At 53.0% G+C, this 24,894-nt stretch overlaps 2 protein-coding genes across 2 annotated transcripts; one reads left to right on the top strand and one right to left on the bottom strand.

Moving 5' to 3' along the window:
* Nucleotides 1–3,608: 3,608 nt before the first annotated feature.
* ZIC5 (Zic family member 5) lies at nucleotides 3,609–10,212 on the bottom strand (the record flags this gene model as incomplete). Its single annotated transcript, XM_082675683.1, has 2 exons — nucleotides 8,708–10,212; nucleotides 3,609–4,051 (listed from the first exon to the last, which is right to left on the bottom strand). Exons 1-2 carry the CDS (start codon nucleotides 10,152–10,154, stop codon nucleotides 3,609–3,611), a joined length of 1,890 nt encoding a protein of 629 aa, XP_082531809.1. The 5' UTR covers nucleotides 10,155–10,212.
* A 10,415-nt stretch (nucleotides 10,213–20,627) lies between these two features.
* On the top strand, nucleotides 20,628–24,176 carry ZIC2 (Zic family member 2; the record flags this gene model as incomplete). Its single annotated transcript, XM_082675562.1, has 3 exons — nucleotides 20,628–21,699; nucleotides 23,472–23,635; nucleotides 23,808–24,176. 3 exons carry the CDS (start codon nucleotides 20,628–20,630, stop codon nucleotides 24,174–24,176), a joined length of 1,605 nt encoding a protein of 534 aa, XP_082531688.1.
* Between the last annotated feature and the right edge of the window lie 718 nt (nucleotides 24,177–24,894).

Raw genomic sequence — 24,894 nt, 5'->3', positions numbered from 1 at the left:
GGAAGATGAAGTCTTTGATGATAGCCAACTTAGTGTCAATAAGTGGCTTTCTTTGAGACATATTCAGATGGGAACGTCTTGCTTGCCAATTGCCATAGAAATCTTAACACACCATGAAGATTGTCCAAGCGCCAAGCCTTCCGTTCTGGACTAAATTACTTTGAAGTGGCGCAGGACGAGCAGTGGTCAATTTTAACTCTATAGACTCTGGACAGAGAACGCTGGGAGTGGGAGATTGTGCGTTTTAAAGCAGAAAATAAGAAGGGGAAACTTGTTTTATACACGCTATACAAGGTTCTGCTCATTGTCAGATATCTTTTATCTTTTATATTTCCCATGAATGATTCATGTCTTGGTGGCTTTGTGTCACCCTTCTTTTCACGAGAATCTTCATTAGAGAGCTGCAAGTCTTCCCATTGATTGGGGCCTTCGTTTACGAGTGTTTTTCTCTTTCGTGTGCTGGTTACTGTCACCTGGCTTCAAACAACCCTTTGCAACCTGTTTCACCTTTACTACATTTAACAAACCTGACTTTAAAAAACCGCTGTAACCCTTTGGAGAGCTGTTTATTGACATCACTACCAGTTGTTTTTAACTACTTGCGTTTTATCAGCTTTGTATCAGCCAACCTAAAAACAAGCAAGTGTTCAGCCTTGTTTATGTGGATAGCCAATCGCATTACTTTAAACCACTTGGGCATTTTGTTGCCATGAAGCTCATTTCTCCTTAACACCTGCCCCAAAATGCTAAGTTACTTATCTCCACTCAACTTCCAAATAAACCACAGTAAAATTGGGTTCTGATCCTATCACCTGATACACGAGGTGTTTGATGCCCACTACGCAACTTCACTCAGGATGTGTTTAACTCCATACCCATCTTAGCTCTGGATTCTGCTTTCATCTTCTTTGTGTCTGGAAACGTCTCACTGTCCCTTTCTCTATCTTTTCCTCGTTCTTTTTTACCCTTTTTCTTTAGAGGCTGGGCAGCAAAGAAATACTAAAATTTGTTTTTCAGCTCTCCACTGATTAGGATCACTAAGGACATTACTAATCTTAACAAATGAATGCAGTAACCCCTAAGATTTATGCTACCATTCTGTGCAACCTGCAGGGCTTAGTCTTCATAAATATACTGTACTTTCTAGATTAGACTGTAAATTAGACCAAGCTGTTAAAGTATTTCATTGCTTGGGGAGGGTGAAGAAATAAAGAGATCAAGGGAAGAGAACCTTCTGATTACTACATGAGCAACCTGTTCTGTCTGGAAGAGAATGGCATTATGTGCCATCACGTAAAACATAAGCAATACATATGAAGAATACCTTTATTAAATTTTTTACTTCATAATTATTCTTGCTTTCTATTGGAGGTACACATTTTATGTTTTTATTTTAGGTGTATCAGGAACCAATAAATCTGTGGCAGAGTTAACCAATGCATGGCAAAATACATAAAATACATATTCCTTTGTTTCATAATAAATAAACCTGTAGCATAATAAAGAATAGTGCAAACTACCATTGAAAAAGTTGTATAAATAAAACAAATTATAAATCAGGAATATTTTGTTCCAATAAGTTTACGATACATAAATTATCCCCCCGAAGTTCATACCTCATCTTATTTTGTCTATTTGAAAGAGCTTTGAAAGTGAATATGAAAATCAAATAAACTTTAAAAATGTAGAATTATTTTATATTCAAGTTTTATGGTCTTTTTCTTTATAAAGGAGGGTCTGCATGTTTCATATTCACCGTAACAATCTGAAGACAACATTGAAAGGCTTTCAAAGTGACAGCACCATGCACTGTACTAGTAATAGAATATATCTATAAACTATATATAATCTCATCAACACAATGCAAAAGAGACATGCAGGAAGAGTCCTGGTTTTCACATTACGTTGTTCATTCAAGTAAGCTTAAAAATATATTTTCCCATTTTCTTTCTTTTTTTTAAAATAAATCGTAGATCATAAATGACAATCTTTCACCAAAATGTATAATATAATTCTTTGGTGTGCTTTGAACTCTTCCAGGAAAAAAAAAGGATGATGTCTGAAAATAAATTAATTCAACTGTACAAATAGTGTTCACATACACGTTATTAACAACAAGAGTACATCAACCACTCACAGCACACAAAACAAATTTCTACAAACCCTGGGAAGGGGGTGTCTTCAGGGTCTCTGAGGATAAATTAGTGCTCTTTAGTATATCTGTATCATGTTTATGATGGACTACGTTTTGCACACGAGATTTGTTGTACCAACCGAAAATAAACTAAGAGTTACTGTCCTAGGTCCTTGACCTTTTTTGTCCTAGCTTGACAGCTCTGGCAAAGGTCACACATTCATCAGTGTTTGGTGGTAACTATAAACGTTTTAAAATTTTTAATATGTATAGCAACTCCCTCTCCTCTTTTAATGTAGGTCATACATTGTCATTTGCAAGTGGGAGAGTTCCGAGTGCTCAGGTGGAAGAAAATGCATTAAAATGCAACTTCCAGCACTGAAAAGTAAAGATGTTTTAAAAGGTCGATACAACAGTATAAAAGAGGGATTGCCCTGTTTGTAAAACAACAGCCTTCCCCCCAAAATAGGCATGTTGCCAACATCACACCTCCTTACACTTGCCTGTTAATTTTGGCATCCCAAAGAACTTATGATCTAAAACATAATCTCTTTATTACACAAGAAGTTTGGACAGAGTAAAGAGGCAGGCTCTGAGATTCCAGATGAAAAAAAAAAAGAGGAAAAAGAAAGCACTTGAATTTCTTCTATTTTATAAAATATCACAGTTTCACAGTTGTCTACCGCAGCAGCTTTTTCTTCTCTCCACTGTTGCTGGAACAATCACGGTGGCACAATATATGGAGATGTACTAGGTTGCTGCATCTTTTTTTTAAAAAAAACCATACAAGCAGGGTACTGAAGAAGTAATCCTGTATAAAAATACTGTGTTAGGTGAGATCAGTAATAAAAGAGTGGAAATTAAAAATTACAAGTATTAGAACTTAAAGGGTTTTTACAAATATTTTTGGACACAGGTACAGTCCAAGATCTGTTGGCAATGCAGCACGTGTGTGGTTTACAATCAAGAGGCCTTTGCAGAATTAGGGCCCAAGCAGGAGGCAGAGAGGCTCCAGAGAAGCCCATGATGGTGTCAAAGGCGTTCGTGAGGCACTCCAGGAAATGCAAAGGGCCTTGGTGCTGTGTTGAGTTCTGACTTAATGCTCTTTCTCTCACCCTTGTAAAAACTATATATATGGCATTGGCAGTGTGTGTCTCGATTCACTAATCTCTCCATTCATTTTCCATGTGGTACAACCTGCTCTCAGTCCTGTGCCCCTGCAACACACAAGTCCAGCTTGGTTGGGTTTTTTTGTTTGTTTGTTTTCTAAGGGGAAAAAAAACCCAAATATCTTAATTAAATTAATTAAATGTACAAACACCATAGGGTTTCATACTGAATAAATAGGGCTAATTAGACCCGGTGGCAAGTCTGAGTCACGAGTTTGTCTCAGCCTCGGCATTGTCTCAGGTTAGGATACGGTCCAAGGGCTCCCACTCATTGTTGTACTTATTATTATTATTACTAATAAAATCTAATGTATGGTCCGCACGCCTTCAGAGTTCCGGTACATCTCCTCGTCGTCAGACTCAGAAGTGGTTCCACTGCTGGAAGGGGTGTGGAGGTGACTGGGGACCCCACTGGGCTGGCAAACGTACCACTCATTGAGGTTGGTCACCTGAGGGGACAGAGTGCTCGAGCGACTCCTGGTTGGGTCCAGCACAGGGGACAAGGGGGCACCCACTGGAGTCCCCACCGATGAGTAGCCCAGGGGTCCTGGAGAGGGTGGTGGGGACTTGCAGTGAATCTTCATGTGCTTCCTCAGCGAGCTCGGGTGGGTGTAGGATTTGTCACAGCCTCGGATCTTGCAGTAGTAGGGCTTGTCGCTGGTGTGGACGTGGGAATGTTTCTTTCGGTCACTGCTGTTGGCAAACTTCCTGTCACAGCCATCAAATTCACATTTGAAAGGCTTTTCTCCTGCAATAAAACATAGGAAAGGTTAACAAGTGCTTTTCAGAGACCTCTCACCTGAGAGAGAAATCTTAGAGCAGACATGAGGATGCATCTTCCCATCCTCCTGAAGACCAACTCCCAGTCTAACTCCTAATTCCCATGTTCCAGGATGCAACAGGGAAGGGATGCTGCGGGGATGGGCCTGGTGTCCCCTGGCCTGGAGGCTCTCCTTGGACCTGGGCTTGCGAGAGGCTGGATGTCAACCCCGAAGTACCATAGGGGTCGAGGTGAGAATGGCTAGAGCATGGTCCAGGCTCTAACACTGAAATCCAGCTAGGACCCAGATTCCCGCATCCTTGTTCCCCTCAGGGTCTATACACACAAAAATTCAAGCCCATCCCCTGTCAAGATAAATGCTGATAAAATACTTCCAAAGCCACAGCTTGGGTGAAGACCGTAAGAAAAAGAGAAAAAAGACAAACACATATTCTCAATTAAAAGTAAACTGGGGGTGATGCAGTAAAATTATAATAATGGCATTTTGTTTCAGAGTGTTCCCCAGGATTTCCCTGATGGGAAAGGAAAGGAAATACACCAAAATCCTGTTCTCTCCAGAAATAAAGACGTCTGTGAAAAACATGATCCCACCACTAGATTTTTTTATAAGCCTAGCTGGGCAGAGAATAGGCTGTTGCCCTCTTCGTTCTACCAGCTTTCCTCACAACTTGCTGGGCAGTTGAGACCCTAGAGGAACAGAACCTTAACAAACGTTAATAAAGACTACAAGCCTTAGCCAGAACCTGGCATCCCCTGATGGCATAAGCAGACTTCTTATTCTAACACTGTTTAACAACCAAAAAAGATCGACTGTTTACCAGAGTCTCTGGGCCCATCGCCCCTTTAAGCTGCCCTACCCACCCCAGGAGCACAGGGCCTTTCAACACAAGGCCCAAGGTCCAGGTGGTGGAAATGCTCAGTAAGACGAGCAGATATGCAGCCACACTACACTTTGGTATTAAAAAGCAGAAACAGGAAGACAGCAGGTAACTATGAATTTTCCCCCTCCCCTTAGTATCCATGAACTTGATGTATTTGAGTCCATAACTGAACATGTTATCTCATACATATTGTGGTATAATAAATATATTCCTTATATTTAAATGATTTAAAAAATAGAGTTGAATTTCTCTACATTTCAGCAGCTACTCTGGTGACACACAAGATATGGTCTTTTCCTTGGTTTCTGACAATTTATTTTTTAAAAAGCCAAACAACTATTAAGACAGCTTAGTGTACATAAATTTCTGTGGTGGACTTTCCTGTACAAATATTTCAGTGTAATTTTCTCTTTTTTAATTTCATCAATGCTAATTGCTTCAATGCCAGAGTACGTTAGCACATCTGAAAAGTATTCAGATGCCTGGAATATAACATATACTACCTGGAAATACTGCTTTAAAGCAAAATTAAATATTATCATTTAATATTTATAATATATTTATATTATTTAATATACCTCCTGCCTTGGGCCATGAAGAGAGGGAAAAACACAACATAATGCAATGATAATCGTAACCTTTAAAAATTCTCTGTAGAGGGGCTGCAACAAAAACAGTTAACCGAGTTTTATCAAAACACTGGTTATTTGTCCCGATTTCTACATTCCACTTTAAGTTGGCTAATACTAATTTAATATAGCATTCTTCCAAAAATAATTATAATCAGCTTTTCTTCATCATGGAGGTTTAAGTAATTTTATTCACCCTATGCAAATGTGCAATGTTGCTTTTTAGAATTCTTATGTTTCTGCACAAGCCAAGTATCTTGGATTGTGCAGAATAAACGGCTTGGACATTGCTGGCTGCACATGTTGAAAGAGAAGCATTAAGAATCAGACCCAGGGGCTTCCCGGGTGGCACAGTGGTTGAGAGTCCACCTGCCGATGCAGGGGACACGGGTTCGTGCCCCGGTCCGGGAAGATCCCACATGCCGCGGAGCGGCTGGGCCTGTGAGCCATGGCCGCTGAGCCTGCGCGTCCGGAGCCTGTGCTCGGCAACAGGAGAGGCCACAACAGTGAGAGGCCCGCGTACCGGGGCGGGGTGGGGGGGAGAATCAGACCCAGAAAAGGCAGATACGGAGTGGAAAGAAAGGTAGAAAAGCAGGGATAAAGGAGAGATGGAAGAAAGTAGAAAAAAGAGAAAGGGTGATAGAATTGCCTATTTTTATTCAGGGGGGCCTACGTACGGGGAGGGGGGCAGTTAGCAAATTCTCCCTGCCTAGAAAGGGTGAGAGACCCTAATGTTTACATTTCAGATTCTGACAGAGGGGTCACGTCAGAATTTAACTACTTACAGAGTTTTAGAGAGTGAGGGAAGCTACGTGTGAGAACTCGAGTCCAGCCCAGAGGAAGGTTATAAATGGAATTGGGGACACGTGGGTCAGGAAATGGGCCTTCAGGAGTGGCCGGGGATTATTCCCTTTGATCAAGCCGTTCCGGGATCCCGGGTAACCCCCAAAAAGGGAGAGCCTTGTGATGGGGCAGGGAGCCCGGCCTGGCCTTTCTCTGGACACAGTGCTCAGTGGCTTAGCGGCCCAGGGACGGCCCAAAACACCCGGCGCGGGTCTGAGCATCAACGCGAGGGTGCTCCCATCCCTGCCCGAGGGACCCGGCGAGGCCCACGCAGCCGCCGCGAGCCAGGCGAGAATGCAACCTTGCGCACAAGGAACCCGAAAACAAAACGGCCCCGGGTTCCCTCGGCGCCCGGGTCTCCGCCCCCGGCAGCACGCGCGCACGCCCCCTTGGGGCCCGCCCTCGAGGGGGGCGGGAGGCTGCCTGTCCCCGGGGGCCGGAGAGCCGACACCCGGTCAGCTGCCGCGCAGTCAATTTCCAGTTCCTTGCCTGACCCGGGCGGAAACGGCCCTCACCTCCGGGCAGCCCCCTGCCCGCCAAGGGATGATCTACTCCCCTCCGAGGCCTGGAAAGGCGGGAAGGGCCCGAGGTCGCGGGCTCCGCTTTTAGGGGTTTCCTTTGGGGGCGGCTTCACTTCGCGCGCCCCGCGCGTCCCGCTCACAGCCCCAGGCCCCTGTCCCGTCGGCAAGTGCTGGGCACGGGGGCCAGCAGCTGGCTTAGCGGGCCAGGGAGTTTTTACGAGAGCCTTGCGGGACGCTTCCTTTTGGCAAAATCATTAAGTCGGACTGATCCCGATTAGAGAAGAAAGGGGCTGGCAAACGGAACTCGGGGGAAAACGCGCTCCCAGCCGGTCAGCGAGCCAGTCCGCAGGAGGCCTGTCAGGTACCGGCGACAGAAGCAAGGCCCGGGGCTCCAGCCTCGGGCCCCTGGACCCGGCTTCTCACGCAGATGCCCCTCACCCCTCCTCCAGTGGCCTCGGCCCCGGCCGCTGGCCAGGCGTTGCGGCCCAAGCCCGGCGCTGCCTCCTCGTCGTCGCCGCGCCGATAAATCAGCCAAGTAATTACTGAATGTAAACTCTACTTAAGTGTCCTCCGAGGGATAATATTGTCTGTCCCTATAAATCCCGACTGCACTCGCGCTCATCAGCGCTTCTGCCCAGCGCGCTCGTCTGTTCCAAGGGCCACACGGCCCACTGGCGACATCCCACGCCCCAGGCCGCGGCCGTGGCACCCCCTACGGCAGGGCTCGGGGTGGGGACGGGAGGGTTCCCCAGAGTGCCGGGGGCTCCTTCCAAGTCCCACGGGGGGGGTAGGCCCCAACGACCGCTGGAGACTCTGCAGCTCGCCCTGTCCTCCTCCAAGGAGAACCTTCCTTTAAATGGACAGAACCCAATTTCTCCAGCACCCTCTAGGGCATGTGTGATAAACTGTGTGACGGCGCGTGTGCGTATAGGTGTAGATGAAGGTGTGTAAATGAGTAACTGTGATTGTGTCATCAGGGCACAAGGACGTTCCAGAAATGAGGGAGGGGTGTATGAGGGCATATGGGTGTGTGAAGTTGTTCGTGTGATGTGTGTGTGCACATGAACGTGTACTGTGGGGTGTGTAACGGTGGGCGAGTGTGTGTGCGTAGGGGGAAGGTCCCCGGAAGCCCGAGGGCGCATTACTTTCGCATTTTGCACCCCTCCCCGGAGGGACAGGGTCCCCTCTCCCCTCCAGGAGGGGCCACACCGAGCTGGGCCTCGCGGCCCCAATACCGCAGCAAATCCCACGCGCCCCTCGCACGCCCGCTCTTTGGAGCACGGCGACCGCGCGGGACCTGACATCCGATGGGGAGGGAAGAGCCGCCGGGGCGGCTCCGGCCCTCCTTCCCCATCGCCCTCCCCAAGTTCCCGGGGCCGGGCGGAAGGGGGCTGCCGACCGTCCTGGGCGCCTTCCTGCTCCGGCGGTGGCTGCTTCTGCTCCGGGGTGGCGGCGGCGGCGGCTGGAGCGCGTTGCCGGTCCCGGCGGAGGGGCTGCGGGAGCGCTGGAGACTCCACCGTGTGGGAACCCAGCGCGGGGCCTGTGTGTGCTATCGAATTACTTATTCATAGAAAAAAAGGGGGGAGAGAAAAAAAAGAAGTCACATGTCCGGGTTATACGTATGCGAAGAGAAGCAGCAGAAGGAGGGAAAAATTAAGGCGAGCAGGAGGAGGAGGAAGAGAAGCAGCGGCAGAAGCGGCGGCGGCGCGGGAGGCGGCGGCGGCGGCGCGGCCGGGGACAGACACCCACCTGTATGAGTGCGCTTGTGGATCTTGAGGTTCTCGGAGCGCGCGAAGACCTTGCCGCAGCCCGGGAAGGGGCAGGGAAAGGGCTTCTCGCCGGTGTGCACGCGGATGTGGTTGATGAGCTTGTATTTGGCCTTGAAGGGCTTGCCCTCGCGCGGACAGTCCTCCCAGAAGCAGACGTGGCTGCTTTGCTCGGGGCCGCCCACGTGCTCCACCGTGACGTGGTTCACCAGCTCGTGCATGGTGCCGAAAGTTTTGGAGCAGGGCTTGGCGCCGCCGGCCGGGGGTGGGGGCGGCGGCGGCCCGGCCAGCTCCTCGGGGTCGATCCACTTGCAGATGAGCTCCTGCTTGATTGGCTGCCGCATGTAGCGCAGGAAGGCCCCGGCCGCCCCTGGGAGGTGGGGGTGGTGCTGGTGCGGGTGCTGCGCGGGCGCGGGCGGCGGTGGCGGCGCCGGGGGCGGCGCGTGGTGTTGCAGGTGGGGCCCGGGTCCGGCCGCCGCGGCAGCAGCCGCCGCCGCCAGGTTCAGGTTTAAGTTCACGGCTCCGTAGCCATGCAAGGCGGCGGCTGCAGCGGCCGCCACCGCACCGTAGTGCGCATCCCCCGAGCGCGGCGCGAAGGGCGGCTCCCCGCGGCCGTACAGTTCAGCCGCCGCGGCTGCCGCCGCTGCCGCCAGCCCCAGGCGCATCTGGCCGTTGAGCGGGTGCGGGTGGCCGCCGGGGCCTCCCGGCGTGTCGTGCAGCGAGGGAAAGAGCGCCGGGCCCCCGCCGCCGCTGCCGTCCGGGCCAGCGTAGGTGCCGCTGGCCGAGATGAACATGCCGGCCGAGTGGGGAGGCGGGGCCGAGTGCTGGGGGGAGCCGGTGCCGGACCGCTGCTCCCCTCCGAGCGGGGCCCCGTGCATGGCCGCCGCGGGGGCCGTGGCGGAAAGGTCCCTCCGGAGGACGAAGTCCCTGCTGTGGCCTTTGCCGCTGCTGCCGCCGCCGCCACTGTTGGTGGTGGTGTAGCCCGAGAGGCCAAGAGGAGGGGGAGGGGGTGAAAGGGAGGGAGGAAGAGGAGGGGCTGGGGGCGGGGGCGCGGGCGCGGAGAACTGCACGCTACCGCTGCCCCCGCCGCCAGGGTAGGTGCCGGCGCCCGGGTGCGAGACCGAGGCTGCAGCGCGGGAGGCGGCCGCTGGGGCCTCGGGCTGTGCCGGGAGCGCCTGGGAGGGAGGGCTGAGGCCGAACGCGCTCGCCTGGGCCATGTGCTCGGGTCCGAGCGGAGTGATGGCCACGCCGGGGTCAGCGCCCAGGTCCCGAGGGCGGAGGTGCGCGGCTGCGGCGCGGAGTTGGGAGTGGGCGGCCGCGCTGGCCAGCGCCGGGAAGCCTGTCATATTCTGAAGTGGCCTGGCCTGAGCTGTTGCCAAATCCGCTAATCTCAGCGCTGGCGGGTTCCTCTTGCTCAAAGGGGTCTCCATCAGAACTACACAGACTCACTGGGGGGACTTTTTTTCCTCTGCCCGCCTTCAAAAACATGTATATGTTAGGCGCTCTTTAACTTCTTTGTCCTAGCCTCCGAACTCTGCTTATTCCCGTTCCCACTCTGTCCTCCAGCGACTGGCAGAGCAGACACCACATTTGAGCTGCGCAGTGGGACCGAGATTTTGGAAATAGCAAGGGTGGGATTGGAGGGAGCCGCGTGATTGGCAGCAGCCGCGGCTGACCGATTGGCTCCCTTTCAGGCTCAGCGGGCATCCGCCCCTCTGCTCCTGGCCGCCTTCGCTTTCGCTTCGCGCCCCTTCCTCTCCCCGAGCCCTGCGTCCCCGCCTCCCCAGGGATTCCCAAGTTGCACTTGCAGAAAGTTTGCTCCGGGCCTGCGCGCGCAGCGTCCCGCGTTCCCATGACGCGCCTTGCGGGGAACGTGCGCCGGCACGCGGCCGAAGGGCGCCTGGAGGCTCTGAGCTGGGGACCCCCCGGGGAGCAAAAGGCGGGGGGAGCCCCCAAATTCAAAAGCCTTCGCTCACTGCATGCAGCATCCCTTCCTTTGGAAGAGCTCCGGGCTGCTGACTGGGGGAGGAGGGTGAACAGATGTATGACCGTCATCCTACTCGTAGAGGTGATACTAGAAACTTCTTATTTGGGAAGGACACTCAATCTACCGAGCGCTCACAGAGGGCGCACAGACAGTAGATGGAATGAGGAAGGATATTAAAATCCTATTGGTTGCAAAACACCAGGTGAAGTCAAAAAAAATCTTTCCCCAAAGGAACCGTTTTACCTCGACTTTTTAGCTCATGGGATCCTTTTCAACATGGTTCAAAGGAGTTGGCTCGAAGTGTAATCTCACTGCTCATCGGTTCTAGATCTGCCACTTCCAATTAGATCTACCGGGGGGCAAAAAACATCGGGCAGCGATTCTAACTTTTGCTTCTCGGAGATAACAGTGGCAGGGCAGGCCAAACAGCATCTCTCCAGAGGGAAGCGGCTAAATAAACGATATCCTTTAAGCAGAAGTTCTCCTTCCGGTCCAGAACGCACTCCACATGGGTGCCTCAGTTTCTTTGAAAGGACCACAAGTTAGAATTGATCCAATAAAATAATCATTTTATTGGATCAGTATCTTTGCGGTTTATATGCTGATAGAATGACCTTTTATCCTGTTATTTTCTAATAAGCTCATCTAGCAGGAGAGATGTTTTACTTGAAAACCATAAAAACTGACTCTAAAAAAAAAGTGAGCCCCATCCCTTTCAAGCGAGTTGCTATCAAATCTTTTTAAAAAGTGAAATAGGTCCTTGCATCACTTTGGGGGGGGGCGGAGAAATGTGACATCCCTCACACTTTAGGGTCCTTACTGCCCCAGAGTGTCACTTCAGTTTTAACAAGAAAACACCTTAAAATTTTGCCATGTTCCATGATGCTCAAAAATTAAGCTCAGGGTTTTTAATTTTTATTTTCCTGCCCTAAATAAAATTATTTGAAAAAAAAGAGGATAATGACTAAAAAGTGTTTTTTTTTTCTTTTGGGATACAGTCAAACATGTTACCAGCTTAATTCGTTTACTGTCCAAGTTTTTTTTTTTATTTTTAAAGACTACATAAAGCCATCATCTGCGAGATCGTCCTGAGAAGTGGTAAGAATTATTTTCAAAAGAGCTGATTCGGTAGCCCATTTACATTGGTGCTAACAATGTTTAACAGGGAATTTCCCTGTGAGCCTTGGGAATGTCATTTCTCTTATAAAACTGACAAGCAAACAAAGAAAATAGTACAATCAAATTTCAAATGGGCATTTTCTTTAAGTTTCATGAAGCTCAAATACGGGGAAATAAGAGAGGCATGAGTGCAAATACAACGAAAAGTTTTTAATAAACAGCAGTGACAAAATCCACATCTGTATTTGGAGAGGAAGAGTCCTTCCACAATTTTCAAAGACTTAAAGGGTCTCCAGCCACCTAGGCAAGGTGGAGGGAGGACAGTGTCATTTCTATGAATGCTTTATGGAGAAAGAATCATATGTGGAATTGTCACCACTATCTTCATTTCCTCTCAGAACATTTCAAATATTTCCTTTATTTGAATTTTTTAGCAATACTCGTCAATACTTCCATAATGGCAGCTTTGCGTTCAATCCTGCAGGTTATAAGTTCAAAACAAAACAAAACAGAAAGAATGAATAAAGAAAGAAGAAAATAAACCCAACTTAGCCTTTAATATAGACTGTTGAGCATTTTTATTGTGCAATAAAATGGGTACCTCCACCTCCTTCAAAATAGCTTTTCCTCAAAATTATAACTGCTTTGTTTTATTGAATTGCTGAAATTTAATGGTTTAATGGGTGAAGGCATGAAGGAAAGGCTGTAAAAATGTGAATAATGGTGCAGCAGAGCCGTGCGGAATCTGGAACCCGCCTCCTTGTACAACTCTTGTTAAACACAGCGTGATATGTATCTGTCATCTATTTAATATGTCTTAATTCAAATATAGCTTCCTGATCAATTTCTTTTTATGGAAGCTTTAAAACAGAAAGACTTTTTAAGGAAATGTTAGAGATTTGAGTAGCGATTAGAAAGAGATATTTACAAAGTGTGTTTAATGAATATTTGCAAATTTATGACCAAACTCAGACCCTAAAAAGATAATTGACTCAGGTAATCGACTTGAGATGCTAATTCTTCAAAGAAAGAACTGGGAGCAAAATTTCAATCAACACCAATAAGGCGCCAATAAACCGCCTGCCAATTAAACCTGAGAATAGGCCTAGCTAGATGGTCATCAGGAAGGCTCGCAGTGGATTTCCGGGATTGCCTTTCTTTATAAAAGAGCTTTTTATTTTGTAGACGCGCTTTTTGTTATTGTGATGACCCGCCTGACCCCAGGTGCGCTGGTTCTTTTTCAAGCCATTTGGGAGCCAAATTAAAACCCCTTAACATCCCGAGTTTCTAAGGACCCAATAACTGTGTCACACTTCCTAAGTAAATACCAACAGTTTCTAGGACGTTGAAGAAAATAATAAACAGCAATGTGGGTTTTTTTTTTTTTTTTTTTTTTTTTTTTAAGCAGGGGGCTGTAGAAGTCGTTATGCCAGTTCTGTGGATTTAGCCCCGTATTTCCGCGGTGGTGCTGGTCGTCAGGGTGGATCCTCAAAACCCATGCCCTTGTCTGCACTTCTGCAGCGGAGGTGCTTATGTGGGGCAGCAACGTGACGATCCGTGGAAACGCCCTTTGTGGGGTCGACAGGTGCTCCTGGGGGAACATCGATTTCCAGCCTTCTCTGCTGCACCCCGAACCCCAACCGGCTCCCGGCCCCAAACAAAGGCGGGAAGAGGGTGGAGAGGGACAGTAAACGCCGAGCCGGCCCGAACCCGGCGGCCACGCCGCGCTCCGCTGCCAGGAGGCGGCAGAGCCCGGTCTCTGGGGATGCCCGGGCGGGCGCTCACGGCTTCCCGCTGCGCCAAGGGGGGTCTGTGGCTCCCCGGTGCCCTCCGTTCGTCCCTGAACATAGCCAAGTTTCCTTGCGATGGGTGTGGGCAATTAATAAACTCTAAGGGAAGTGAATTGGACATTTCCTGGCTTTTGAGCCTTTGTTTGATTGTTTCGGCAGGCGAGGGGAGGGGGTACGCTGGGGACAGTGAGGTGGACAAGAAAGGAGCTGGGGGACCCACCGAGTTGCCTTTTATTGCCTTTGCAATTGCTTTACGGCTCGCCCGTCCCGCGTGGTTTCCGCAAGGGCGGCCTCCTTGCAGAGGGTGCCCGGCGGGTTTGGAGAGCCTTGTGCCATCTGGGCTGCTCCAGAGGCAGGTTCAAGGGCGGAGAGGGTGCCCCGAGTCATTTGAGGGCTCAGAGGACTTTTGTAGCCCAGCCCGAGGGCTCCAGTGGGTGCTCAACTGGGAGGAGGAGGGTTATCAGCTGACAATGAAAGAGGGAGTGAGGAGTCCTCTCTAAAGCCGGGGCTAGGTGAGCAAAGGGGCCCACAAAAACTGCATTTTAGTTGAACTTTGACATGGCCGGAAGTGATCAGGACTTTGGGTTCAAGGGCTTTTTCCCAAGTCAAGCTCGCCAGGTGGCGACTAGGCAATGAGGTACCCGGCCACCTGCCCGGCTTGCACTCGGCAGGGACCAGATCCCCACCATCTAGCCCTCACCACTGGTGACCTGACCTCGTGGGACCTGCGACCCAGCCCTGGGGCCTTGGGTGCCGGGAAGCACCGCGCAATTCTCAGCTGTCTGAGAGCTTCTCGGAGGGTTGCCTCTGTTTCCCGCCCTTCTGAGCCCGAGCTGAATCCTCAGACTCCACGGCTATGTGTGAGGCTAAGAGTAACCAAAAATGTGCTTCTTGATAAAATTTTTGATCCCTGTCCCATGAACATGGACTTAATGAGGATTAAAAACAAAGCCAAACATAAAACCCCAGAAGCTTGGGTTATGTGACCATAATTGAAACGTTGGGGTTTGTTTGTTCGTTTGTTTTGGACACTCAAGAATTGGACTCATCCCATTTCCACCTGACCTTAGTGCTTAAAAGCCCTTGAAAAATTACGGCTCTCTTCACTTCCCCACTACGAAAATATAAGTTGAGTAAAATTGACCTGTCATTAAATATTATCATTTGGTTATCAATCATTTTTACCCTCAGGGATGGGGGTTGTTGGAGAATGGCCTCTGACGCACGTTCGACAATTAAGATTGGTAATTTCTTGGGAAATGTCTAACTGTTGTCTTTTTTAAAATGCTTAGAAGGTCCACACAGGAAGCAGAAACCCCCTTACGTGTTCACAGTTCGTATAAACGCCCAATATTTCTTTATGTTGGCTCCAAGATGTGCTTCTCCTCCCCTTCATGCTTTATCCTTTAGAATGTTTTTGGATGGGGGATAAAGGAGGAGGAGAGGTTGTGCTTTTATTTTTAATCTCAAATTTTGTGGGTAGTTTCTCCCCATTCTATACCCCTTCCAATATCTATACTTCAATATTTGAAGAAGCTGTTGAGATAAATCAAATAGTGACACGTTGACGGATTTACTTGTGTAAGCAATATGGTTGACATATGGCATTGTTATTTATGAATGACAGCATAAATTGTATTACAAAGTCTATTGCAATAATACTGCAGTTTATTGGAAAGCTGCTCGCCTGTCACCGGTATTCAGCCTCCCTGGATGTAGTTTTCCTGGGAGCCCAAAGGGTAACGGCCCTCAAAATAATTAAACACATTGAAGTAAGCTAATGCCTTCTGTTTTGGGGGTTGTTTTTGTTTTTGCTTTGTTTTACAGCAGTAGAAACTCTCCCATCAGGAAAGGAGACAAAGTAAGAACAATTAGTCCTCTTACTTTTGCAAAAGCACAACCAACCACTGTCACCTAGAAATGTTGGCTTCTATTTTTTTCTGAGTCCCTAATGACAAATACACAAACATTTGCATCCCTAACACTAAACTGCTGGTGAGGATTTATTTTATATAGACACTTTTTATAGGCCCAGTTACAGAACAGTAAATTTTAACTGTAGAAAGAAGTTCTTTTAGCAGACTAGAGAGGGCCTTATCCTATGATTCTCCCCACCTCCACTAAATCTCCCCCTTCTTAAAAATGGTATTTAAAAGTTACAACATTGGCTGAGATTTTCACAATTTCCCTTTCTTTTACATTACAGATTTCCCCTTCTTTTACATTACACTTCTTTAAACCTCGGACAAAGATCTTTTGTTCTAGGTGAGTTTTACGGGGGAGGGGGGTCCCCCACCACACATGTGGTCCTTCATGGGTCAGGGGTCGCCCAGCCCAGGAGTGGCTGAGAGGCTGAATCAAAGGTGACCTGCAACTTAATATCCTGTTGATGATCTTGTTGAATTTATGAGTCTGTGATACAGAGGATAGTGCTGAAATCCTGTGAAATTCTTTTTTTTTTTTTTTTTTTTTTTTGTCCAGTGTATATAGACAGCTGATTCCACATTTTTTTCCCTCCCATCTCTTCCCCCATCTCCATCCCTTTCCTTAAGAGGAAAATTAAAAGTTTGAGTGGTATGGTCACCGAGTGTTTCTGCTTTCCAATTCAAAGATCGCTTTTGTTTGCTTGTTTGTTTTTGGTTTCTCCTGGCCAACGAGATACACCTGTGTGTGTGTGAATATGTTGTGTGTGCATTTGCATTGTTTTTATGTATATGTACACAAAATTCTCATCATAGTCAACCCTTTACAGAAGCCCACAAACCGCAACAAGGTGTTCAGTGAATGAGTATTTGATGGGATTTTCTGTTTTTTTGAAGACAACCCGAATTATCTATTACACTGTCATTCTCTCCACTTGCCGGGAAAGGGACGCCAGCCCTGGCACCCAGGGGCCCGCCATACAGGGCCATCCACATGCAGCAAAGCCTGGAGTCTCGCTGGCCTAGCCCGGCGCAGGCTCTGTGAGATCTCCAAAGAACAATTTTGGAAAACTTACAAAGAGGGTACATGTTTGCCCGATGGGGACAGTTGTGGGTCCCGAGGGTCTGACCCCGACACGGCGGGCCGTTCTAGAAACCTGTTGAAAAACTGAATTCACTCACAGGGCGCGGAACTCAGCTTCGCCGCTTTTTTTCCTTCGGCCAAGGAGCGCAAATGTACTTTTGAGGCAATGACTCTGAAAGCCTTTGCAGGTTTTTTTTCTCTCTCTCTCTCTCTCTCTTGCTTTCTTTCTCTCTCTCCCCTTTCCTTCCTTTAAAAAAAACAGAACAAAACAAAACTGTGTCTTGAGGCAAAGGGGTTTTGCAGTTTGTAGAGAAATAAAGCGCTTCTAAGAGGGGACGGCGACGTGACTTTGAACTTGGCTCAGCTCCTCCGTGTCGTGCAGAGGGAGGAGAACTGGAGCCCGGAAAGAATAGCCAGGAGGGCCCAGCCCGCAGGGTCTCCGGCGGGAATTAGCTTTCCACCCCACCACCCGGCCGCGCGGCCCCCGGACCCAGGGCCAGCGAGCGCCCAGCGGCGCCGGCCCGAAATGGGCGCTGCAAAGAGGAATGGAAGCGAAAGGAGAGAATGGGGCGGAGAGGAGAGGGGCAGAGGCGCGCAGCGGGGGCGAGAAAGTGCGGAGGCAGGAGGACTTGAAGAAGTCTGATGGCTTGGGAGAAGGAAGGGAAGTGAGGTTTGGAGATGTGCAGGATCGCTATTCTCACGACCAGTCTCTAAGAGAATATTTTCTTTTGGAAACACTTTTGGAGTAAGCTTTTCCAATTCCCCCGCCGTACATATTGATGAATAAAATAAGCAAGTGTGAAAGGCTGTGCACCGGGCAATTTTATAGATTCACTGTAGCAGGGCAGCCTTCCTGCCTGGAGTCCGTCTCCGTCTCTGTCTCTCAGGTCCCTCTCCGCTTAGGAGGGCAGTTTGGCATTTGCCTCCCCCTCCCCCCGACATAGAGAGAGGTGTGTGGAGAAGAGGAACATTTCCTCCCTTCAGAGAAGTCGAGAATCCCCAGCTTTCAGGCAAACTCCCTGGCTTTCAGACAAAATGCCCCGGCCTCCTTCCTTCTCTCCCACCCCCCTCCAGGCAGGGAAGGGGGACAGCGGGAGTGCATAGGGCCCCTTATGCGAGGGGCTGCGGCCGGTCCGACCTTCAGAGAGAGACCCGCTCCGGCCGGGAGAGGCTGCCTGTGCCGGCGCGGGAGAGCCCAGTTCAGCCAGCGATCGCCGGCTAGAGTTGTCTTCCCGCGTTTTTGTTGATTGCATTTCAACATGAAATTTTGAAATGCGTGTGGATTATTTTCTCTTACTTGAATTTTATTTCAACTCCCAGAGATTTGTTTAAAGGAAAAAATAAATAAAAAAGCTGTTCCCCACTCTAGCTAGGCGAAGGCGCTGGCCTCAGGCCTTCCATTTACACCTCCGCAGCCTCCGGGCCCGCCGGTCCCTCTCCGGTTACCTCCGGGGCGCCAGCTTTCAGCGGCAGGACAGGAAATGTCCGCAGCGGCCAACCGGGGGCCTGGGGGATGACCGGAGCCCCGGGGCCGCGAGGCAGTCCCCGCGCAGCACGGGGAGCAGCCTCGGGCCCGCCACCGCCTCGAGGGGGTGGTCCCCGCTCCTGGAGAAGGCTTGATACATGTCTTCTAGAAGGTTTAAGCCCTACCGGTCTGGAGATTTCTTCTGTGGAGGCTCTGAGCCTGACCCTCGGCCAAACTGCAGCCTGAGCCTTGCCTGGCCGCGCGCCTAGGGCGTCCCCACACCTCCCACCCTACCGTGGCAGAGGCCCGGGCTTCTGGGCATCCACCCCGAGGGTGACACCATCTTTAAACCACTTCCAAACAACCACCTCCCTCGCGGGGGCCGCTGCCCAGTGTTTACAGCCGTAATCACAGGAGGACGCGAGCGGCGGGGGGAGCGGAGCGCGCTGAGCTCCGGCTGGGGGCCGCGGCCGGGGAGAGGGCGGCGTCTGGGTGAGTGTCCGGAGGGTGGGAGGAAGGGGCACGCCTGGCTTTCTCTAGGCCCTCCATCCCGCACCTGTGTTTTCAACACCACAGAACAAGTTGACAAAGTGTGTGTTGGGGGGATGGGCGCGGACAAGGAGCGTGCCAACCGGGCAGGAGACCGGCCCCCGGGCCGCTCCCCGCGGCGCCCTCCAGGGGCGGTGGAAGGGGGAGGCCCGGGTCTGCAGCGTCCCGGCACGCAGAACCTCCCGCCCCGCGGCCTGGTTGCTAGCCAGGTTCTCGGGCAACCAGGGGTGCCCGCTTTAGGTGCCCGCCAGGAGCGGTTCGGGTCCCCGGGGAATCGGTGGCCTCTACAGAAGGGCGCGAGAGCAGGGTGGCGTCCCTTTCGGGCCCAGCCAAGGGCGCTGTGACCCCGCGGCCCAGCCCCGCGCGATGCGGGCCGCCCGGCTCCCGGGAGCGCCGCGGCCGGCCGGACGAGGAGCCGCAGCGCCAGGAGCGCGGGCGAAGAGCGGTAGGCTGGCAGACCCGGCGGGCTGCCACCAACAGCAGCGGTCGGGGAGGCGGGGAGCTGGAGGGGCGCTGGGGAGGAGGGGCGGACCGGTCGCGGGGCGGGGGCGCCGGATTGACGGGGCCTCAGCGGCCAATGGCGGCGCCGGGAGGGCGGGCGGGGCGGGAGCCGCCGTTAAAGGGGCGGTGTGAGCGGGAGGCCCGGCCTGAAGCCCGAGGGAAGGAGGGAGACCTGGGTGGGAGGCGCGGGGCAGAGGGGGGAGGGGAGAGGAAAAGGAGGGGACAAAAAATAAAAAATAAAAGGCTGCGGCTTTGGCGCCCACTGAAATAAACAGAGGCAGAGGCGGAGGCGGTGGCGAACGGAGTCCACCGCAGCCGAAAGCGGGAAACCTACTTCGGCCTCTTCGCGTTTGCTCGGGCTGCGCACTCCGCTGGGTTCTCGCGGGTGCGGCCGCCCACTCCGGATCCAGTGTCCCGGGCCGACCGGCGAGAGGGAGGGAGCGAGCTAGAAAACACTTTTTTATTGTTGTTATTGTTTTCCAGCTCAGCCTCCCCTCCTCCCGCCCCCCCCCGCTTGCCTTCTCCCCTCCCACAGCCCCCTCCCCCTCCTCCCCCGCCTCCTCCTCCTCCCGCACAACTTAAAGAAAGAGGGAGCGGCGCGGCAGCTTCCTTCATCTGGGGGAATTCGTAGCCGCTGCCAGTTTACTACACGAGGCGCAGCCAATGCCAAGCACGGAGGACGAGGAGGGCTAAATACCGCGGCCGCGAAGCCGAACAATACCGCCGCGCGCAGGGCGGCGCGGCTAGGGCCGCGGGGGAGGGAGCAGCCGACAGAGCGCGCCGCGGAGAGGGCGCCCGGCCTCCGTCCGCCGCCCCAGCTCCCCCGCCGCGGTCAGGTGGAGCCGCGGGCGCGCCGGGCCGGGGCGCCGAGCGCGGAGGTCGCCTCGGACCTCGCCTCGCCAGCGTGCTTAGTCCGTGCACGGCCGCCGCGGTCCGGCACCTTGGCCCCGCGGCTGCTGTGATTTCATTCTGCAGGCGCGGCTTGGCGCTGCCGGGCCCCGGGGCCGCCGGGCGTGCGAGCGAGTGCGTGCGCGCGCGAGTGCGCGCAGGGGTGGGGGCCGCTGCGCTCGCCCCCCGTCGACCCCCCTCTCCGCTCAGTTCCCCACACCTCCTCCCGCTCCCTCCTCCCGCCCGCCTCCCCTGCCCTGCCCGCCCCCGCCGCAGCTCCTTTAATACACTTTGGTTCTCCGCCTGGCTTTGGACTCTTCTCCACCACCTCCTCCTCCTCCTCCCGCGCCTCCTCCGCCGCCGCCTCCTCCTCTTCCTCTCCGCGCTTTCGCTCCGCGCCTGGCCGCCCGAGGCAGATCCAGGCGGCGGCGGAGGCGGCGGGCGCAGGAGCGCGGCTCCCGGGCCTGAAGCCGCCACCACCTCCGCCGCCTGCGCTCGGAGCCGGGCGGCCGCTGAACGTACCGCGCGCGGGGCGGGAGTTGGAGCCGAGGAGGCGCGGGGCTCGCCGGGGTCGGCGGGGAGGGCAGACGCGCTGGCCATGCTCCTGGACGCGGGGCCGCAGTTCCCGGCCATCGGGGTGGGCAGCTTCGCGCGCCACCATCACCACTCGGCCGCCGCGGCGGCGGCGGCGGCCGCGGAGATGCAGGACCGCGAACTGAGCCTGGCGGCGGCGCAGAACGGCTTCGTGGACTCGGCGGCCGCGCACATGGGCGCCTTCAAGCTCAACCCGGGCGCGCACGAGTTGTCCCCCGGCCAGAGCTCGGCGTTCACGTCGCAGGGCCCCGGCGCCTACCCCGGCTCCGCCGCGGCCGCCGCGGCCGCCGCCGCGCTCGGGCCCCATGCCGCGCATGTCGGCTCCTACTCTGGGCCGCCCTTCAACTCCACCCGGGACTTCCTGTTTCGCAGCCGCGGCTTCGGCGACTCGGCGCCGGGCGGCGGGCAGCATGGGCTGTTCGGGCCGGGAGCTGGTGGCCTGCACCACGCACACTCGGACGCACAGGGCCACCTCCTCTTTCCTGGCCTCCCGGAGCAGCACGGGCCGCACGGCTCGCAGAATGTGCTCAACGGGCAGATGCGCCTCGGGCTGCCCGGCGAGGTGTTCGGGCGCTCGGATCAGTACCGCCAGGTGGCCAGCCCGCGGACCGACCCCTACTCGGCGGCGCAGCTCCACAACCAATACGGCCCCATGAATATGAACATGGGTATGAACATGGCAGCGGCCGCCGCCCACCATCATCACCACCACCACCACCCTGGTGCCTTTTTCCGCTACATGCGGCAGCAGTGCATCAAGCAGGAGCTCATCTGCAAGTGGATCGACCCGGAGCAGATGAGCAACCCCAAGAAGAGCTGCAACAAAACTTTCAGCACCATGCACGAGCTGGTGACCCACGTCTCCGTGGAGCACGTCGGCGGCCCGGAGCAGAGCAACCACGTCTGCTTCTGGGAAGAGTGTCCGCGCGAGGGCAAGCCCTTCAAGGCCAAATACAAACTGGTCAACCACATCCGCGTACACACCGGCGAGAAGCCCTTCCCCTGCCCCTTCCCGGGCTGCGGCAAGGTCTTCGCGCGCTCCGAGAACCTCAAGATCCACAAAAGGACCCACACAGGTAACCGCGGGTCGGGACAGGGACGGGGCGTAGAGGGGAAGAGAAGCCGTGGTTGGTTGGCTGGGAGAAACGCGCCGACCGCCAGCCCCTGCCCTGGGATGGGAGATGTTTTTGTGTGTGCGAGAGAGCCAGCAGCTTGCTTTTGTTGGAGCATGAAAGAATATTATTGGGTTGGGTTTTTCCATGTGCGGAAATTGAGTTTTAAATGATCACGGTAACGTCAAAGGTATGCTTTGGGTGATGGCAGTTGCTTGGTCTGCTCAGCCCCGGTTAATAATTTCCGTACTAAATAGAACGCACAAAATAAAACTGCTCTCCAACTTGGTGCCCGGGAATCGAGCCTAGAGAGGATTCTGCCAGCTTGTCTGAATGTGCTTTTCTGCTCCGGATGTGTGCGTTTGAGTGGCTTGTGTGTTTTCCCACTTCTTTTACTCGGGGTCCAAACGTCCTTACCCGGACTGTTTCCCATTAAAAATGAGTCTGGTGTGAGCCGAAGCTGTAAAGCGTTTCTCGTTTTTAAAGCCCGTCTCGAGGTGGGTCGCGGGGCTTTACGGTGGGTTCGCAGCAGTTTGTGAAATTCTCTAATGGGCACCAGAGGGTTTGCGATTCCAAACTTGGACCGACAACCGGGTCAGCAAGAGCCCGGGGCAGCGAGGCCCCGCGGGGCAATCGCGTGAGAAGAGAGAGCCGAGAAAGAACGCGCCTCTCGCCTCATAGATTATTCATCTATGACCAGGTCCCAGCCGAAATCGTGCCAGACGATTTCCTAAAAGAAAGCCAAATGTTTTAGCAACTTCCCCCGTCAATATTTACTCCGAAGTGGGGATGCGCCAGCGGCCTATTGTTCTCTTCCGGGAAGGGAGGGAGCCGAGGTGCGAGACAAGCTTTTAACAAGGTTTAAAATTTGAGAAATCTATTTGCATGAAATGCTCGCTTTCGAGTCCTGCGTCTGAGCGGATGTCTTTAAAAAACAATTTAGGTGCTAATGGAATTTAACGTTAAATGGTCCCCTTTCCAAGTGGAACAATGTTTGAGTTCTCACACCTCTAAATGACTCCAAGCATTTGGAATTCTGGCAACAGGATGCAGGGACCGCCAGAAAATTAAACAGGGAGATTCTGAAAGCCTTTGCTGATCCCCCCACACCCACTGCCCAGCCTGTGCCTCTCTGCAATCGCCAGGTGCTGCCTTACCTCTGATATTTATCTCTTTCCCAACTTCTCTTTGAAAAGACTGGAAGTGAGCCTAGGATTATCAATTTGCAGAATTTTGGACGAAAAATACTGGCTAAGTCACTATCCACAGCACAGTCCCCAAACAACACACAACAACTCCAAACGTAATTGCCTACTGGCCCCAGAGAGAAACCGACCGCAGCCCAGCAGCCTGTGTGATTCTGATAATGCCCCAAATATTTTGTCATAATAACAGCTTCTCCAGGGTGAGACCAACTCGTTAGAAGCTGCGAATCCAAGAAGCACTATAGAAAGGCAGGCAGGAGTGGGGTGCTACCCCACATTCGTCATAAATTTGAGGAAATGCGGGTCAGCCTGGAAGAAAAGTAAAATACGAAATTAATGAGCACGACTGTCAGGTGGCAAGGCAGTTAATTTCGTCTTGGTTCTGCCACAGAAGGGATCCGCCTTGTTTAAGGAAGCCAGGCCCTTATCGCCCCTCTTTCCTCCTCCCGGAGGCCTGGCCCCCTCCGGGGTGGGTGCGGGTCCCGGGGGGCTCTGGGCGTCGGCAGCAAGCGCCCATGTTCGTGTCCACAGGGGAGAAGCCTTTCCAGTGTGAGTTCGAGGGCTGCGACCGGCGCTTCGCCAACAGCAGCGACAGGAAGAAGCACATGCACGTCCACACCTCCGATAAGCCCTATCTGTGCAAGATGTGCGACAAGTCCTACACGCACCCCAGCTCGCTGCGGAAACACATGAAGGTACCACCGGGGAGGCCGGGAGGAGGGCGAGGTGGCCGGCCCGGGAAGGCGAGGGTTCCCTGGGGCCTCGAGGGGGCATTTCTGGGGGTGCTCCTCCCGGGGGCCCGGCCCCACAGCAGCTGCACTCACACCCAGTCCCCTTTGGTCTCCCCTCCCGGCTTTTGTCTTGAAGGTCCATGAGTCCTCCCCGCAGGGCTCTGAGTCCTCCCCTGCCGCCAGCTCCGGCTACGAGTCGTCCACGCCCCCGGGGCTGGTGTCCCCCAGCGCCGAGCCCCAGAGCAGCTCCAACCTCTCCCCGGCGGCGGCGGCGGCGGCGGCAGCGGCGGCGGCGGCGGCGGCGGCGGCGGTGTCCGCGGTGCATCGGGGCGGAGGCTCGGGCGGCGGCGGCGCGGGCGGAGGCTCCGGTGGAGGCGGCGGCGGCGGCGGCGGGGGAGGCGGCGGGGCGGGCGGGGGCGGCGGCGGCGGCGGCTCTGGCGGGGGCAGCGGGACGGCCGGAGGCCACAGCGGCCTCTCCTCCAACTTCAATGAATGGTACGTGTGAGAGGCCGGGGCCTCTCTCTCTCTCCCGGTCCCCACCCTGGCGCGGCAGCCCTCCGGTGGCGATCGCCCAGGGCACCCTGTGACCGTGTTGTTAAAATTACGAATCTGATTTTTATGATGATGGAAACGATTTTACCAGCAGAAGGATTTTTTAAAGTTTTTTTTTTTTTTTTTTCTAAATCTAATCTAGGCATGAAAAGCAAAAAGATCCCTTCCGGAGTCTCTGAAGCTAAAAATATAAAATAAGAAATAAAAAAACCCATAAAAAAATTGAACCAAACCCTCCATGCCTTCCCCCATGCGCGCTTTCCTTCCCGCCCCTTTCCCAGGCTTCTGACAAACTGTACATAGCGGACTCCTCCTTCCTTCTCCGACGTGGTTTTAATGGCTTCTTGGTGTATAGAAGTTTGTCCATTTGTAATTCTCTGGATTGCGTTCCTCCTGCCTTTCTTCCCTTCCCTTCCCCAAGTGATGGGCTTTTTCTTTTCTCTTTTTAGTTTCCCCGGTTTCTTTTTAAGTAATGTGGAAGAAAATGGTTTATTTTGTATTGTGGTATTGAATATTGTGTTCCTTTTTATGAGGCAACTTGATTGTAAACTTCATTCAACTATAGACTGGAAAAAACAAGCCGTGCCAAAGTCTCCCTTCTGTTTCTTCAACATGCTGATCCACAGCACTCACACATCACCACCACCAACGCTTGTGAATGTATTTTTCTG

The sequence above is a fragment of the Grampus griseus genome (genome assembly GCF_964374135.1).
Source record: "Grampus griseus genome assembly, chromosome: 18".
In the NCBI taxonomy this organism is placed as follows: domain Eukaryota; kingdom Metazoa; phylum Chordata; class Mammalia; order Artiodactyla; family Delphinidae; genus Grampus; species Grampus griseus.
The sequence above is the reverse complement of the archived record's forward strand: the minus strand, read 5'-3'. Positions and strand labels throughout refer to the sequence as shown.